The 15,433-nt window shown below is 40.3% G+C and overlaps 1 protein-coding gene across 1 annotated transcript in view; it reads left to right on the plus strand.

The window, feature by feature from the left end:
- Nucleotides 1–13,867, plus strand: part of LOC132561274 (transforming growth factor beta receptor type 3-like) — a 61,046-nt gene extending 47,179 nt beyond the window's left edge. Inside the window, exons 13-18 of the mRNA XM_060226000.1 lie at nucleotides 159–309; nucleotides 5,459–5,549; nucleotides 7,665–7,842; nucleotides 8,605–8,743; nucleotides 10,139–10,321; nucleotides 13,770–13,867. Coding sequence (XP_060081983.1) covers nucleotides 159–309; nucleotides 5,459–5,549; nucleotides 7,665–7,842; nucleotides 8,605–8,743; nucleotides 10,139–10,321; nucleotides 13,770–13,867 — 840 coding nt within the window. The remainder of the gene's footprint in view (nucleotides 1–158; nucleotides 310–5,458; nucleotides 5,550–7,664; nucleotides 7,843–8,604; nucleotides 8,744–10,138; nucleotides 10,322–13,769) is intronic.
- The last annotated feature ends 1,566 nt before the right edge of the window (nucleotides 13,868–15,433 follow it).

A 15,433-nucleotide genomic window follows, 5' to 3' on the forward strand; every position in this document is an offset into this window, starting at 1 on the left:
ACCTAAAAAAATCACATTAGAAAATCATTTTATCAGAAAATTTTCGTGCTGGTATTTTTTATTCACTTAGTTATTGCGTTTTAACCAATAAAAGTATTTTAAGTTATAAACGACAGTGGTATTGTAGCATGTCACTTAGCTGTACATTTTTATTTTAGACGACACAAACTGATACTTCTTGGACACAGTCTAACCGCAGTTTTAGCATCAAGCTGTATCGCTCTAGTGTGATGAAGGAGCCCGTGTATCGCTTCCCTATGACAGTTTCTCCCTACAGTTATATATATGTGGAAGTCGATATGCAACCTGGTAAGTTTGTAATCTATGTGTTCACTCACACAGCTGACCAATCAGTAGTAACCCACACCACCGACCAATCAGTAGTAACCCACACCACCGACCAATCAGTAGTAACCCACACCACCGACCAATCAGTAGTAACCCACACCACCGACCAATCAGTAGTAACCCACACCACCGACCAATCAGTAGTAACCCACACCACCAACCAATCAGTAGTAACCCACACCACCGACCAATCAACAGTAACCCACACCAATCAGTAGTAACCCACACCACCGACCAATCAGCAGTAACCCACACCACCGACCAATCAGTAGTAACCCACACCACCGACCAATCAGTAGTAACCCACACCACCGCCCAATCAACAGTAACCCACACCACCGACCAATCAGTAGTAACCCACACCACCGACCAATCAGTAGTAAACTACACCACCGACCAATCAGGAGTAACCCACACCACCGACCAATCAGTAGTAACCCACACCACCGACCAATCAACAGTAACCCACACCACCGACCAATCAACAGTAACCCACACCACAGACCAATCAACAGTAACCCACACCACCGACCAATCAGTAGTAACCCACACCACCGACCAATCAGTAGTAACCCACACCACCGACCAATCAGTAGTAACCCACACCACCGACCAATCAACAGTAACCCACACCACCGACCAATCAACAGTAACCCACACCACCGACCAATCAGGAGTAACCCACACCACAGACCAATCAACAGTAACCCACACCACCGACCAATCAGTAGTAACCCACACCACCGACCAATCAGTAGTAACCTACACCACCGCCCAATCAGTAGTAACCCACACCACCGACCAATCAGTAGTAACCCACACCACCGCCCAATCAGTAGTTATACATACTACCGACCAATTAGATCTTCAGGAACTCAAAGCACTGACTGACTACTGGTCAGTAGAAATTTGCATCACTGACCATTCAGTACTAATTTATCTATTATTTCGTCAGTTGTTGAACAAACCAGTATTATGCCAGTGGCAATGATTTTGGTCAGTAGTAACTTCAGCTGTTTTCCAAAGCTCACTTCGGTTAAAACTAAGTAGCAATTACTTGTTAACGATATGCAGATAATGGTTTTATGATACAGGAGTGTGATGTTTGGGAGTGTGATGTTTGGGAGATGATACAGGAGTGTTATGTTTGGGAGATGATACAGGAGTGTTATGTTAGGGAGATGATACAGGAGTGTTATGTTTGGGAGATGATACAGGAGAGTGTTATGTTTGGGAGATGATACAGGAGTGTTATGTTTGGGAGATGATACAGGAGTGTGTTATGTTGGGAGATGATACAGGAGTGTTATGTTTGGGAGATGATACAGGAATGTTATGTTTGGGAGATGATACAGGAGTGTTATGTTTGGGAGATGATACAGGAGAGTGTTATGTTTGGGAGATGATACAGGAGTGGGTTATGTTTGGGAGATGATACAGGAGTGTTATGTTTGGGAGATGATACAGGAGTGGGTTATGTTTGGGAGATGATACAGGAGTGGGTTATGTTTGGGAGATGATACAGGAGTGGGTTATGTTTGGGAGATGATACAGGAGTGTTATGTTTGGGAGATGATACAGGAGTGTGTTATGTTGGGAGATGATACAGGAGTGTTATGTTTGGGAGATGATACAGGAGAGTGTTATGTTTGGGAGATGATACAGGAGTGTTATGTTTGGGAGATGATACAGGAGTGTTATGTTTGGGAGATGATACAGGAGTGTGTTATGTTAGGGAGATGATACAGGAGTGTTATGTTTGGGAGATGATACAGGAGTGTGTTATGTTGGGAGATGATACAGGAGTGTTATGTTTGGGAGATGATACAGGAGAGTGTTATGTTTGGGAGATGATACAGGAGTGGGTTATGTTTGGGAGATGATACAGGAGTGTGTTATGTTGGGAGATGATACAGGAGTGTGTTATGTTGGGAGATGATACAGGAGTGTTATGTTGGGAGATGATACAGGAGTGTTATGTTGGGTGATGATACAGGAGTGTTATGTTTGGGAGATGATACAGGAGTGTGTTATGTTTGGGAGATGATACAGGAGTGTGTTATGTTGGGAGATGATACAGGAGTGTGTTATGTTGGGAGATGATACAGGAGTGTTATGTTTGGGAGATGATACAGGAGTGGGTTATGTTTGGGAGATGATACAGGAGTGTGTTATGTTGGGAGATGATACAGGAGTGTTATGTTTGGGAGATGATACAGGAGTGTGTTATGTTGGGAGATGATACAGGAGTGTTATGTTTGGGAGATGATACAGGAGAGTGTTATGTTTGGGAGATGATACAGGAGTGGGTTATGTTTGGGAGATGATACAGGAGAGTGTTATGTTGGGAGATGATACAGGAGTGTTATGTTTGGGAGATGACACAGGAATGTTATGTTTGGGAGATGACACAGGAATGTTATGTTTGGGAGATGATACAGGAGTGGGTTATGTTTGGGAGATGATACAGGAGTGTGTTATGTTGGGAGATGATACAGGAGTGTTATGTTTGGGAGATGATACAGGAGTGTGTTATGTTTGGGAGATGATACAGGAGTGGGTTATGTTTGGGAGATGATACAGGAGTGTGTTATGTTGGGAGATGATACAGGAGTGTGTTATGTTTGGGAGATGATACAGGAATGTTATGTTTGGGAGATGATACAGGAGTGGGTTATGTTTGGGAGATGATACAGGAGTGTTATGTTTGGGAGATGATACAGGAGAGTGTTATGTTTGGGAGATGATACAGGAGTGTTATGTTTGGGAGATGATACAGGAGTGTTATATTTAGGGAGATGATACAGGAGTGTTATGTTTGGGAGATGATACAGGAGAGTGTTATGTTTGGGAGATGATACAGTCGTGTGTTATGTTTGTGAGATTTTACAGGAGTGTGTTATGTTTGGGAGATGATACAGGAGAGTGTTATGTTTGGGAGATGATACAGGAGTGTTATGTTTGGGAGATGATACAGGAGTGTTATGTTTGGGAGATGATACAGGAGTGTGTTATGTTTGGGAGATGATACAGGAGTGGGTTATGTTTGGGAGATGATACAGGAGTGTTATGTTTGGGAGATGATACAGGAGAGTGTTATGTTTGGGAGATGATACAGGAGTGTTATGTTTGGGAGATGATACAGGAGTGTTATGTTTGGGAGATGTTACCGGCGTGTTATGTTTGGGAGATGATACAGGTGTGTTATGTTTGGGAGATGATACAGGCGAGTGTTATGTTTGGGAGATGATACAGGAGTGTGTTATGTTTGGGAGATGATACAGGAGTGTTATGTTTGGGAGATGATACAGGAGTGTGTTATGTTGGGAGATGATACAGGAGTGTGTTATGTTTGGGAGATGATACAGGAATGTTATGTTTGGGAGATGATACAGGAGTGTTATGTTTGGGAGATGATACAGGAGTGTGTTATGTTTGGGAGATGACAGGAGAGTGTTATGTTTGGGAGATGATACAGGAGTGTGTTATGTTGGGAGATGATACAGGAGTGTTATGTTTGGGAGATGATACAGGAGAGTGTTATGTTTGGGAGATGATACAGGAGTGTGTTATGTTTGGGAGATGATACAGGAGTGTTATGTTTGGGAGATGATACAGGAGTGTTATGTTTGGGAGATGATACAGGAGTGTTATGTTTGGGAGATGATACAGGAGTGTGTTATGTTAGGGAGATGATACAGGAGTGTGTTATGTTGGGAGATGATACAGGAGTGTTATGTTTGGGAGATGATACAGGAGAGTGTTATGTTTGGGAGATGATACAGGAGAGTGTTATGTTGGGAGATGATACAGGAGTGTTATGTTTGGGAGATGACACAGGAAGTGTGTTATGTTTGGGAGATGATACAGGAGTGTTATGTTTGGGAGATGATACAGGAGTGTGTTATGTTTGGGAGATGATACAGGAGTGTTATGTTTGGGAGATGATACAGGAGAGTGTTATGTTTGGGAGATGATACAGGAGTGTTATGTTTGGGAGATGATACAGGAGTGTTATATTAGGGAGATGATACAGGAGTGTTATGTTTGGGAGATGATACAGGAGAGTGTTATGTTTGGGAGATGATACAGGAGTGTGTTATGTTTGGGAGATGATACAGGAGTGGGTTATGTTTGGGAGATGATACAGGAGAGTGTTATGTTGGGAGATGATACAGGAGTGTTATGTTTGGGAGATGACACAGGAATGTTATGTTTGGGAGATGACACAGGAATGTTATGTTTGGGAGATGATACAGGAGTGGGTTATGTTTGGGAGATGATACAGGAGTGTTATGTTTGGGAGATGATACAGGAGAGTGTTATGTTTGGGAGATGATACAGGAGTGTTATGTTTGGGAGATGATACAGGAGTGTTATATTAGGGAGATGATACAGGAGTGTTATGTTTGGGAGATGATACAGGAGAGTGTTATGTTTGGGAGATGATACAGGAGTGTGTTATGTTTGGGAGATGATACAGGAGTGGGTTATGTTTGGGAGATGATACAGGAGTGTTATGTTTGGGAGATGATACGGGAGAGTGTTATGTTTGGGAGATGATACAGGAGTGTGTTATGTTTGGGAGATGATGCAGGAGTGTTATATTTGGGAGATGATACAGGAGTGTTATGTTTGGGAGATGATACAGGAGTGTGTTATGTTTGGGAGATGATACAGGAGTGTGTTATGTTTGGGAGATGATACAGGAGTGTTATATTTGGGAGATGATACAGGAGTGTTATGTTTGGGAGATGATACAGGAGTGTGTTATGTTTGGGAGATGATACAGGAGTGGGTTATGTTTGGGAGATGATACAGGAGTGGGTTATGTTTGGGAGATGATACAGGAGTGTTATATTTGGGAGATGATACAGGAGTGTTATGTTTGGGAGATGATACAGGAGTGTGTTATGTTTGGGAGATGATACAGGAGTGGGTTATGTTTGGGAGATGATACAGGAGTGTTATGTTTGGGAGATGATACAGGAGAGTGTTATGTTTGGGAGATGATACAGGATGTTTGGGATGTGATGTGTATTTTGAAGGATGATATATTTCAGTGTACAGTGATATAATTGCTTACTTTGTATAAACTTTTACATTGTAGTGGAGCACCTCCAGGTCATGATACATAGCTGCTGGCTCTCCAACCACATGGATAAGCAAACTGACCAGACAGTGACCCTCATAGAAAATGGGTAAAATCTTAATTCATCAGGAAACATTGTATGATGTTTCACTGTTCATAGATGTGTTTTAGAAAATTGTTTAGGATTACAGGTGTATGGTAACCTGTGTTTGTTAAAGGATGTAGGTATAGGGTGACCTGTGTATGTTAAGGGGTGTAGGTATAGGGTAACCTGTGTATGTTTAGGGGTGTAGATGTAGGGTAAGTTGTGTATGTTTCGAGGTGAAGGGTGACCTGTGTATGTTTAGGGTTTTAGTTATAGAGTGACCTGTGTATGTTTAGGGTTGTAGATATAGGGTGACCTGTGTATGTTAAGGGTTGTAGATATAGGGTGACCTGTGTACCTGATATGGGTAACCTGTGTTTGTTTAGGGTTGTAGATATAGGGTAACCTGTGTATGTTTAGGGTTGTAGATATAGGGTAACCTGTGTATGTTTAGGGTTGTAGATATAGGGTAACCTGTGTATGTTTAGGGTTGTAGATATAGGGTAACCTGTGTATGTTTAGGGTTGTAGATATAGGGTAACCTGTGTATGTTTAGGGGTGTAGATGTAAGGAAAGTTGTGTATGTTTAGAGGTGAAGGGTGACCTGTGTATGTTTAGGGTTGTAGATATAGGGTAACCTGTGTATGTTTAGGGGTGTAGATGTAAGGTAAGTTGTGTATGTTTAGAGGTGAAGGGTGACCTGTGTATGTTTAGGGTTGTAGATATAGGGTAACCTGTGTATGTTTAGGGTTGTAGATATAGGGTAACCTGTGTATGTTTAGGGTTGTAGATATAGGGTAACCTGTGTATGTTTAGGGTTGTAGATATAGGGTAACCTGTGTATGTTTAGGGTTGTAGATATAGGGTGACCTGTGTATGTTAAGGGTTGTAGATATAGGGTGACCTGTGTATGTTAAGGGTTGTAGATATAGGGTGACCTGTGTATGTTAAGGGTTGTAGATATAGGGTGACCTGTGTATGTTAAGGGTTGTAGATATAGGGTGACCTGTGTATGTTTAGGGTTGTAGATATAGGGTAACCTGTGTATGTTTAGGGTTGTAGATATAGGGTAACCTGTGTATGTTAAGGGTTGTAGATATAGGGTGACCTATGTATGTTAAGGGTTGTAGATATAGGGTAACCTGTGTATGTTAAGGGTTGTAGATATAGGGTAACCTGTGTATGTTTAGGGTTGTAGATATAGGGTAACCTGTGTATGTTTAGGGTTGTAGATATAGGGTAACCTGTGTATGTTTAGGGTTGTAGATATAGGGTAACCTGTGTATGTTTAGGGGTGTAGATGTAAGGCAAGTTGTGTATGTTTAGAGGTGAAGGGTGACCTGTGTATGTTTAGGGTTGTAGATATAGGGTAACCTGTGTATGTTTAGGGGTGTAGATGTAAGGTAAGTTGTGTATGTTTAGAGGTGAAGGGTGACCTGTGTATGTTTAGGGTTGTAGATATAGGGTAACCTGTGTATGTTTAGGGTTGTAGATATAGGGTAACCTGTGTATGTTTAGGGTTGTAGATATAGGGTAACCTGTGTATGTTTAGGGTTGTAGATATAGGGTAACCTGTGTATGTTTAGGGTTGTAGATATAGGGTGACCTGTGTATGTTAAGGGTTGTAGATATAGGGTGACCTGTGTATGTGAAGGGTTGTAGATATAGGGTGACCTGTGTATGTTAAGGGTTGTAGATATAGGGTAACCTGTGTATGTTAAGGGTTGTAGATATAGGGTAACCTGTGTATGTTTAGGGTTGTAGATATAGGGTAACCTGTGTATATTTAGGGTTGTAGATATAGGGTAACCTGTGTATGTTAAGGGTTGTAGATATAGGGTGACCTGTGTATGTTAAGGGTTGTAGATATAGGGTAACCTGTGTATGTTAAGGGTTGTAGATATAGGGTAACCTGTGTATGTTTAGGGTTGTAGATATAGGGTAACCTGTGTTTGTTTAGGGTTGTAGATATAGGGTAACCTGTGTATGTTTAGGGTTGTAGATATAGGGTAACCTGTGTATGTTTAGGGGTGTAGATATAGGGTAACCGGTGTATGTTTAGGGTTGTAGATATAGGGTAACCTGTGTATGTTTAGGGGGTGTATGTGGAAGATAACCTATGTATGTTTGTTGTTTTAGATGTAGAAAGCCATCTGTGCGTTGGATCACTAACCAGTCATTCCTCGGAGCCAGCTGGGGATCCAATGTTTATGCTCAGCGATTCAGTTTCAACACGGGTGACCATTTCCATGCAATGTTCCTTCAGTGTCGACTGGGAGTTTGTAGTAGAAACACTGAGCTTGCTCAGGGAATTCCTGTAAGTCTATGTTGATGAAAGATGACTTCTGGTAAAATATCACTCTGTTAACGTGAACTGTAGCAGTACACTGATGGATAGGATCATGAACTCTGTGTGTGTAATGTATATCATCTGGTATTTATTGCATTCCTGATTGATAGTTGTTCCATAAAATAGTGACACTACATAAAACTGAGAAATGTCTAGATAGAGACACTGCGATACAAAAAAGATTTAAGACACACTTGTCAGAAGGTTTAATTTCAATCTCTAATCACTTAAAATTGCACCGTTTTCTATGGTGACAAACTGAGAACATGACCTAGATTACATGATTGGTTGCAGTTTCTTCCTGTCGCTATGTGTTAACTTTTCAACAACCATCAGTGATCTGGGTGACACAAATTTTACCCACATGAGTGCTTTCCAAATTCATGTTGATTACATGGCCATTCTGTGTTAAGCTAAATTTGTTCTATAAGGGAGATAACTCAACAAGTATAAAAATTTCTAGAAATGACCCCACTCATTTGTTTGGTATCTAAGTTGTCTCATTATCACCAGTGTTTATAACCAAAATTAGTAGAGTATAGCAAGTTGTACGTTTATGGTGCTTTTGTTAGCAAGACTAAATTAGTATTATCAATTCATTTCCAGTCTTCAGATAGAATTATGATTAAAACAGGTAACTATGCAGAAGAAAGAAAATCATTTTTCATATTTACATAAATAAAATATAAAAAAAATCACTGACAGATCAGTATTTTGTAATTTATCCAGTGCGGAGATGAGATGTGTGGAAAAATCGACAACAACATGTCAGGAAAGCTGATCGTCCGTGGTCCACTGGAAATCTCTGGACAGAAAGAGCCTCCCGAACCCAGTCGAAAAACGATAATTAAACCACCAATAAACCAAGGTCTGTATCCAGCTGTCAATATCAATGTATCCTGTATACAGTTCTCAATACAATGTATCCTGTATACAGTTCTCAATGCCGACAATGTATCCTGTATACAGTTCTCAATACAATGTATCCTGTATACAGTTCTCAATGCAGACAATGTATCCTGTATACAGTTCTCAATACAATGTATCCTGTATACAGTTCTCAATACAATGTATCCTGTATACAGTTCTCAATATAATCATGTTTTCCATTCACGACAGTGTCATTGTCACTGTTTCGTTCATGACATAGTATCATTGTCACTGTTTTCCATTCACGACAGTGTCATTGTCACTGTTTCGTTCACGACCTAGTATCATTGTCACTGTTTTCCATTCACGACATAGTATCATTGTCACTGTTTTCCATTCACGACATAGTATCATTGTCACTGTTTTCCATTCACGATATAGTGTCATTGTCACTGTTTTCCATTCACAACATAGTATCATTGTCATTGTTTTCCATTCACGACAGTGTCATTGTCACTGTTTCATTCACAACATAGTATCATTGTCACTGTTTTCCATTCACGATATAGTGTCATTGTCACTGTTTTCCATTCACGACATAGTATCATTGTCACTGTTTTCCATTCACGACATAGTGTCATTGTCACTGTTTCATTCACGACATAGTGTCATTGTCACTGTTTCATTCTCGACATAGTATCATTGTCACTGTTTCATTCACAACATAGTGTCATTGTCACTGTTTTCCATTCACAACATAGTGAAACTGTTAAAAAGTCAAACTGATATAACAGGTGTGGTGAATATGTGATGTTACAGATGTTACGGTGAAATCAGATACAAGATATTTAAGAAGTTATGAATATACCAACCTACAGGTGGTTTGAATGTTGTAAAAATGGTTGTGAATTAATGTGCAGGGTATTACAGGTAATGATGATATACCTATGTTATTACCTGTGATGATAATATACCTATATGTTATTACCTGTGATGATAATATACCTATATGTTATTACCTGTGATGATAATATACCTATATGTTATTACCTGTGATGATAATATACCTATATGTTATTACCTGTGATGATAATATACCTATATGTTATTACCTGTGATGATAATATACCTATATGTTATTACCTGTGATGATAATATACCTATATGTTATTACCTGTGATGATAATATACCTATATGTTATTACCTGTGATGATAATATACCTATATGTTATTACCTGTGATGATAATATACCTATATGTTATTACCTGTGATGATAATATACCTATATGTTATTACCTGTGATGATAATATACCTATATGTTATTACCTGTGATGATAATATACCTATATGTTATTACCTGTGATGATAATATACCTATATGATATTACAGGTGTTATTCCTAAAGCCGAACAAAGCAAACCCCGTGATTCCAACATCCGCCATAATTCCAACCATGCTGACACCATTGTGATTGAGGGTCTGGATTCTGGAACGGTTGTTGGCATTGCATTTGCTGCATTTATTATTGGAGTACTATTGATGGCAGCATTGTGGTTCATCCACACACATACAGGTAGGTAAATCTGTTAGTAGTGGTACCTCCACACACATACAGGTAGGTAAATCTGTCGGTAGTGGTATCTCCACACACATACAGGTAGGTAAATCTGTCAGTAGTGGTACATCCACACACATACAGGTAGGTAAATCTGTCAGTAGTGGTACATCCACACACATACAGGTAGGTAAATCTGTCAGTAGTGGTACATCCACACACATACAGGTAGGTAAATCTGTCAGTAGTGGTACATCCACACACATACAGGTAGGTAAATCTGTCAGTAGTGGTACATCCACACACATACAGGTAGGTAAATCTGTCAGTAGTGGTACATCCACACACATACAGGTAGGTAAATCTGTCAGTAGTGGTACATCCACACACATACAGGTAGGTAAATCTGTCAGTAGTGGTACATCCACACACATACAGGTAGGTAAATCTGTCAGTAGTGGTACCTCCACACACATACAGGTAGGTAAATCTGTCAGTAGTGGTACCTCCACACACATACAGGTAGGTAAATCTGTCAGTAGTGGTACATCCACACACATACAGGTAGGTAAATCTGTCAGTAGTGGTACATCCACACACATACAGGTAGGTAAATCTGTCAGTAGTGGTACATCCACACACATACAGGTAGGTAAATCTGTCAGTAGTGGTACCTCCACACACATACAGGTAGGTAAATCTGTCAGTAGTGGTACCTCCACACACATACAGGTAGGTAAATCTGTCAGTAGTGGTACATCCACACACATACAGGTAGGTAAATCTGTCAGTAGTGGTACATCCACACACATACAGGTAGGTAAATCTGTCAGTAGTGGTACATCCACACACATACAGGTAGGTAAATCTGTCAGTAGTGGTACATCCACACACATACAGGTAGGTAAATCTGTTAGTAGTGGTACCTCCACACACATACAGGTAGGTAAATCTGTCAGTAGTGGTATCTCCACACACATACAGGTAGGTAAATCTGTTAGTAGTGGTACCTCCACACACACAGGTAAATCTGTCAGTAGTGGTACATCCACACACATACAGGTAGGTAAATCTGTCAGTAGTGGTACATCCACACACATACAGGTAGGTAAATCTGTTAGTAGTGGTACCTCCACACACATACAGGTAGGTAAATCTGTCAGTAGTGGTATCTCCACACACATACAGGTAGGTAAATCTGTCAGTAGTGGTACATCCACACACATACAGGTAGGTAAATCTGTCAATAGTGGTACATCCACACACATACAGGTAGGTAAATCTGTCAGTAGTGGTACATCCACACACATACAGGTAGGTAAATCTGTCAGTAGTGGTACCTCCACACACATACAGGTAGGTAAATCTGTCAGTAGTGGTACATCCACACACATACAGGTAGGTAAATCTGTTAGTAGTGGTACCTCCACACACATACAGGTAGGTAAATCTGTCAGTAGTGGTATCTCCACACACATACAGGTAGGTAAATCTGTCAGTAGTGGTACATCCACACACATACAGGTAGGTAAATCTGTCAGTAGTGGTACATCCACACACATACAGGTAGGTAAATCTGTCAATAGTGGTACATCCACACACATACAGGTAGGTAAATCTGTCAGTAGTGGTACATCCACACACATACAGGTAGGTAAATCTGTCAGTAGTGGTACCTCCACACACATACAGGTAGGTAAATCTGTCAGTAGTGGTACATCCACACACATACAGGTAGGTAAATCTGTTAGTAGTGGTACCTCCACACACATACAGGTAGGTAAATCTGTCAGTAGTGGTATCTCCACACACATACAGGTAGGTAAATCTGTCAGTAGTGGTACATCCACACACATACAGGTAGGTAAATCTGTCAATAGTGGTACATCCACACACATACAGGTAGGTAAATCTGTCAGTAGTGGTACATCCACACACATACAGGTAGGTAAATCTGTCAGTAGTGGTACCTCCACACACATACAGGTAGGTAAATCTGTCAGTAGTGGTACCTCCACACACATACAGGTAGGTAAATCTGTCAGTAGTGGTACATCCACACACATACAGGTAGGTAAATCTGTCAGTAGTGGTACATCCACACACATACAGGTAGGTAAATCTGTCAGTAGTGGTACATCCACACACATACAGGTAGGTAAATCTGTCAGTAGTGGTACATCCACACACATACAGGTAGGTAAATCTGTCAGTAGTGGTACATCCACACACATACAGGTAGGTAAATCTGTTAGTAGTGGTACCTCCACACACATACAGGTAGGTAAATCTGTCAGTAGTGGTATCTCCACACACATACAGGTAGGTAAATCTGTTAGTAGTGGTACCTCCACACACATACAGGTAGGTAAATCTGTCAGTAGTGGTACATCCACACACATACAGGTAGGTAAATCTGTCAGTAGTGGTACATCCACACACATACAGGTAGGTAAATCTGTTAGTAGTGGTACCTCCACACACATACAGGTAGGTAAATCTGTCAGTAGTGGTATCTCCACACACATACAGGTAGGTAAATCTGTCAGTAGTGGTACATCCACACACATACAGGTAGGTAAATCTGTCAATAGTGGTACATCCACACACATACAGGTAGGTAAATCTGTCAGTAGTGGTACATCCACACACATACAGGTAGGTAAATCTGTCAGTAGTGGTACCTCCACACACATACAGGTAGGTAAATCTGTCAGTAGTGGTGCATCCACACACATACAGGTAGGTAAATCTGTCAGTAGTGGTACCTCCACACACATACAGGTAGGTAAATCTGTCAGTAGTGGTATCTCCACACACATACAGGTAGGTAAATCTGTCAGTAGTGGTACATCCACACACATACAGGTAGGTAAATCTGTCAATAGTGGTACATCCACACACATACAGGTAGGTAAATCTGTCAGTAGTGGTACATCCACACACATACAGGTAGGTAAATCTGTCAGTAGTGGTACCTCCACACACATACAGGTAGGTAAATCTGTCAGTAGTGGTACCTCCACACACATACAGGTAGGTAAATCTGTCAGTAGTGGTACATCCACACACATACAGGTAGGTAAATCTGTCAGTAGTGGTACATCCACACACATACAGGTAGCGAAATGAAATTTATGTTCTTACTCCTGGCTACTAACATACTTTTGTTGTCTTTAGATACTCACAGTACCAAAAATGTTTTAATTGGTTTCTCGTTCACAAGATAGAGGGGAGATAACTTTTATTTAGAACACATCAGATGCCAGTTGGAGTTGCAGTGGATGTGAAATTGAGATGTACATGATTATATATGTCCACCCTATGGAGAGGGCTTTATTTAGCCTTTTGCCTAATACCAATTGAAATTTTTCAATGAAATATTTGTGAAATTAAAACTATATGTAGGTGATGAGTTGATAGTAGTAACTAATGAGATGATGTTGCATTCCTCATCTGTTTTCAGGTCCTATTAAGCATGCAGTGGCTTCCCGTGGTGGGGTGCTGTCTGGGAGTGGGGAGTCGACACCAATGTCTACTGCCCCCATTACCATCAATTCATAGTGGTTGTGGACAAAGTGGCGAAGAATGTGGCTGACAACTGCTGGCCTTGTACATGTTTGGCCATGGCTGACCATAGCTGGCCTCGTACATGTTTGGCCATGGCTGACCATAGCTGACCTCGTACATGTTTGGCCATGGCTGACCATTGCTGGCCTTGTGTGGCCAATTACAGTCAATACAAATCAATTTCACGGTAAAACGGGTAGCCTGGATGTGCTCTGATCAGGTATCATCTTGGTTAGAACATTTCTTGTCTGGGTTTCGTCAGTTATATGCTGAGTCTGTCTCAGTTTTATTATTGTTTCTTTTTTTTTGTCATTATGATTTAGTTTTTTTCACTAAGTTATGCATATCTTGTTGATGTACTCCTAGTATCCTGTATCTAGTGCTGAATCATTATATAATACATTGTTAGTAGGATATTTGCAATATTGTCCATAGCCCAGTTACTAGGAAACTATCATCCACTTTATTTTATATACATACTGTATCTACTTATTTAAGCGTGCTGAAATTTTCAGGGTTTTGTTGTTTTTGTTTCTGTCACTTAGTGGATGCTAGAATCTTGAAGGGTTACTTTGTTGATACACAGAATATGAACTGAGAACTGATGTTACTGGGAATAACTTCTACTTTTTATTGGTTTCTAAATTTTCAGTCTCATTTTCTTTGCCTCAATTACATTTACTGTTAAGGCATAATAAGGCACACTGACATTGATTTGTTTCTTTGGTCTTTTGGTATCGATTCTTGTGTCTGACATCGATTCCAGTGTCTGACATTGATTCTTGTGTCTGACATCGATTCTTGTGTCTGACATTGATTCCAGTGTCTGACATCGATTCTTGTGTCTGACATTGATTCTTGTGTCTGACATCGATTATTGTCTGACATTGATTCTTGTGTCTGACATCGATTCCAGTGTCTGACATTGATTCTTGTGTCTGACATTGATTCCAGTGTCTGACATTGATTCTTGTGTCTGACATTGATTCCAGTGTCTGACATTGATTCCAGTGTCTGACATCGATTCTTGTGTCTGACATTGATTCTTGTGTCTGACATCGATTATTGTCTGACATTGATTCTTGTGTCTGACATCGATTCCAGTGTCTGACATTGATTCTTGTGTCTGACATTGATTCCAGTGTCTGACATTGATTCTTGTGTCTGACATTGATTCCAGTGTCTGACATTGAATCCTGTGTCTGACATTGATTCCAGTGTCTGACATTGATTCTTGTGTCTGACATTGATTCCTGTGTCTGACATCAATTTCATTATCTCAGGAAAGATTTCAATATATCAATAGTTAAAAGAAATCTTTGAAAGCTTTCAGTCAGGTGGTTGATGAAAGCTTTCAGTCATGTGGTTGATGAAAGCTTTCAGTCACATGTGGTTGATGAAAGCTTTCAGTCATGTGGTGGATGAAAGCTTTCAGTCATGTGGTTAATGAAAGCTTTCAGTCATGTGGTTGATGAAAGCTTTCAGTCACATGTGGTTGATGAAAGCTTTCAATCATGTGGTTGATGAAAGCTTTCTGTCATGTGGTTGATGAAAGCTTTC

Source organism: Ylistrum balloti, unplaced genomic scaffold, assembly GCF_031769215.1.
Source record: "Ylistrum balloti isolate Yb309-2 unplaced genomic scaffold, AGI_CSIRO_Ybal_v1 Utg371186, whole genome shotgun sequence".
Classification (NCBI taxonomy): Eukaryota; Metazoa; Mollusca; class Bivalvia; order Pectinida; family Pectinidae; genus Ylistrum; species Ylistrum balloti.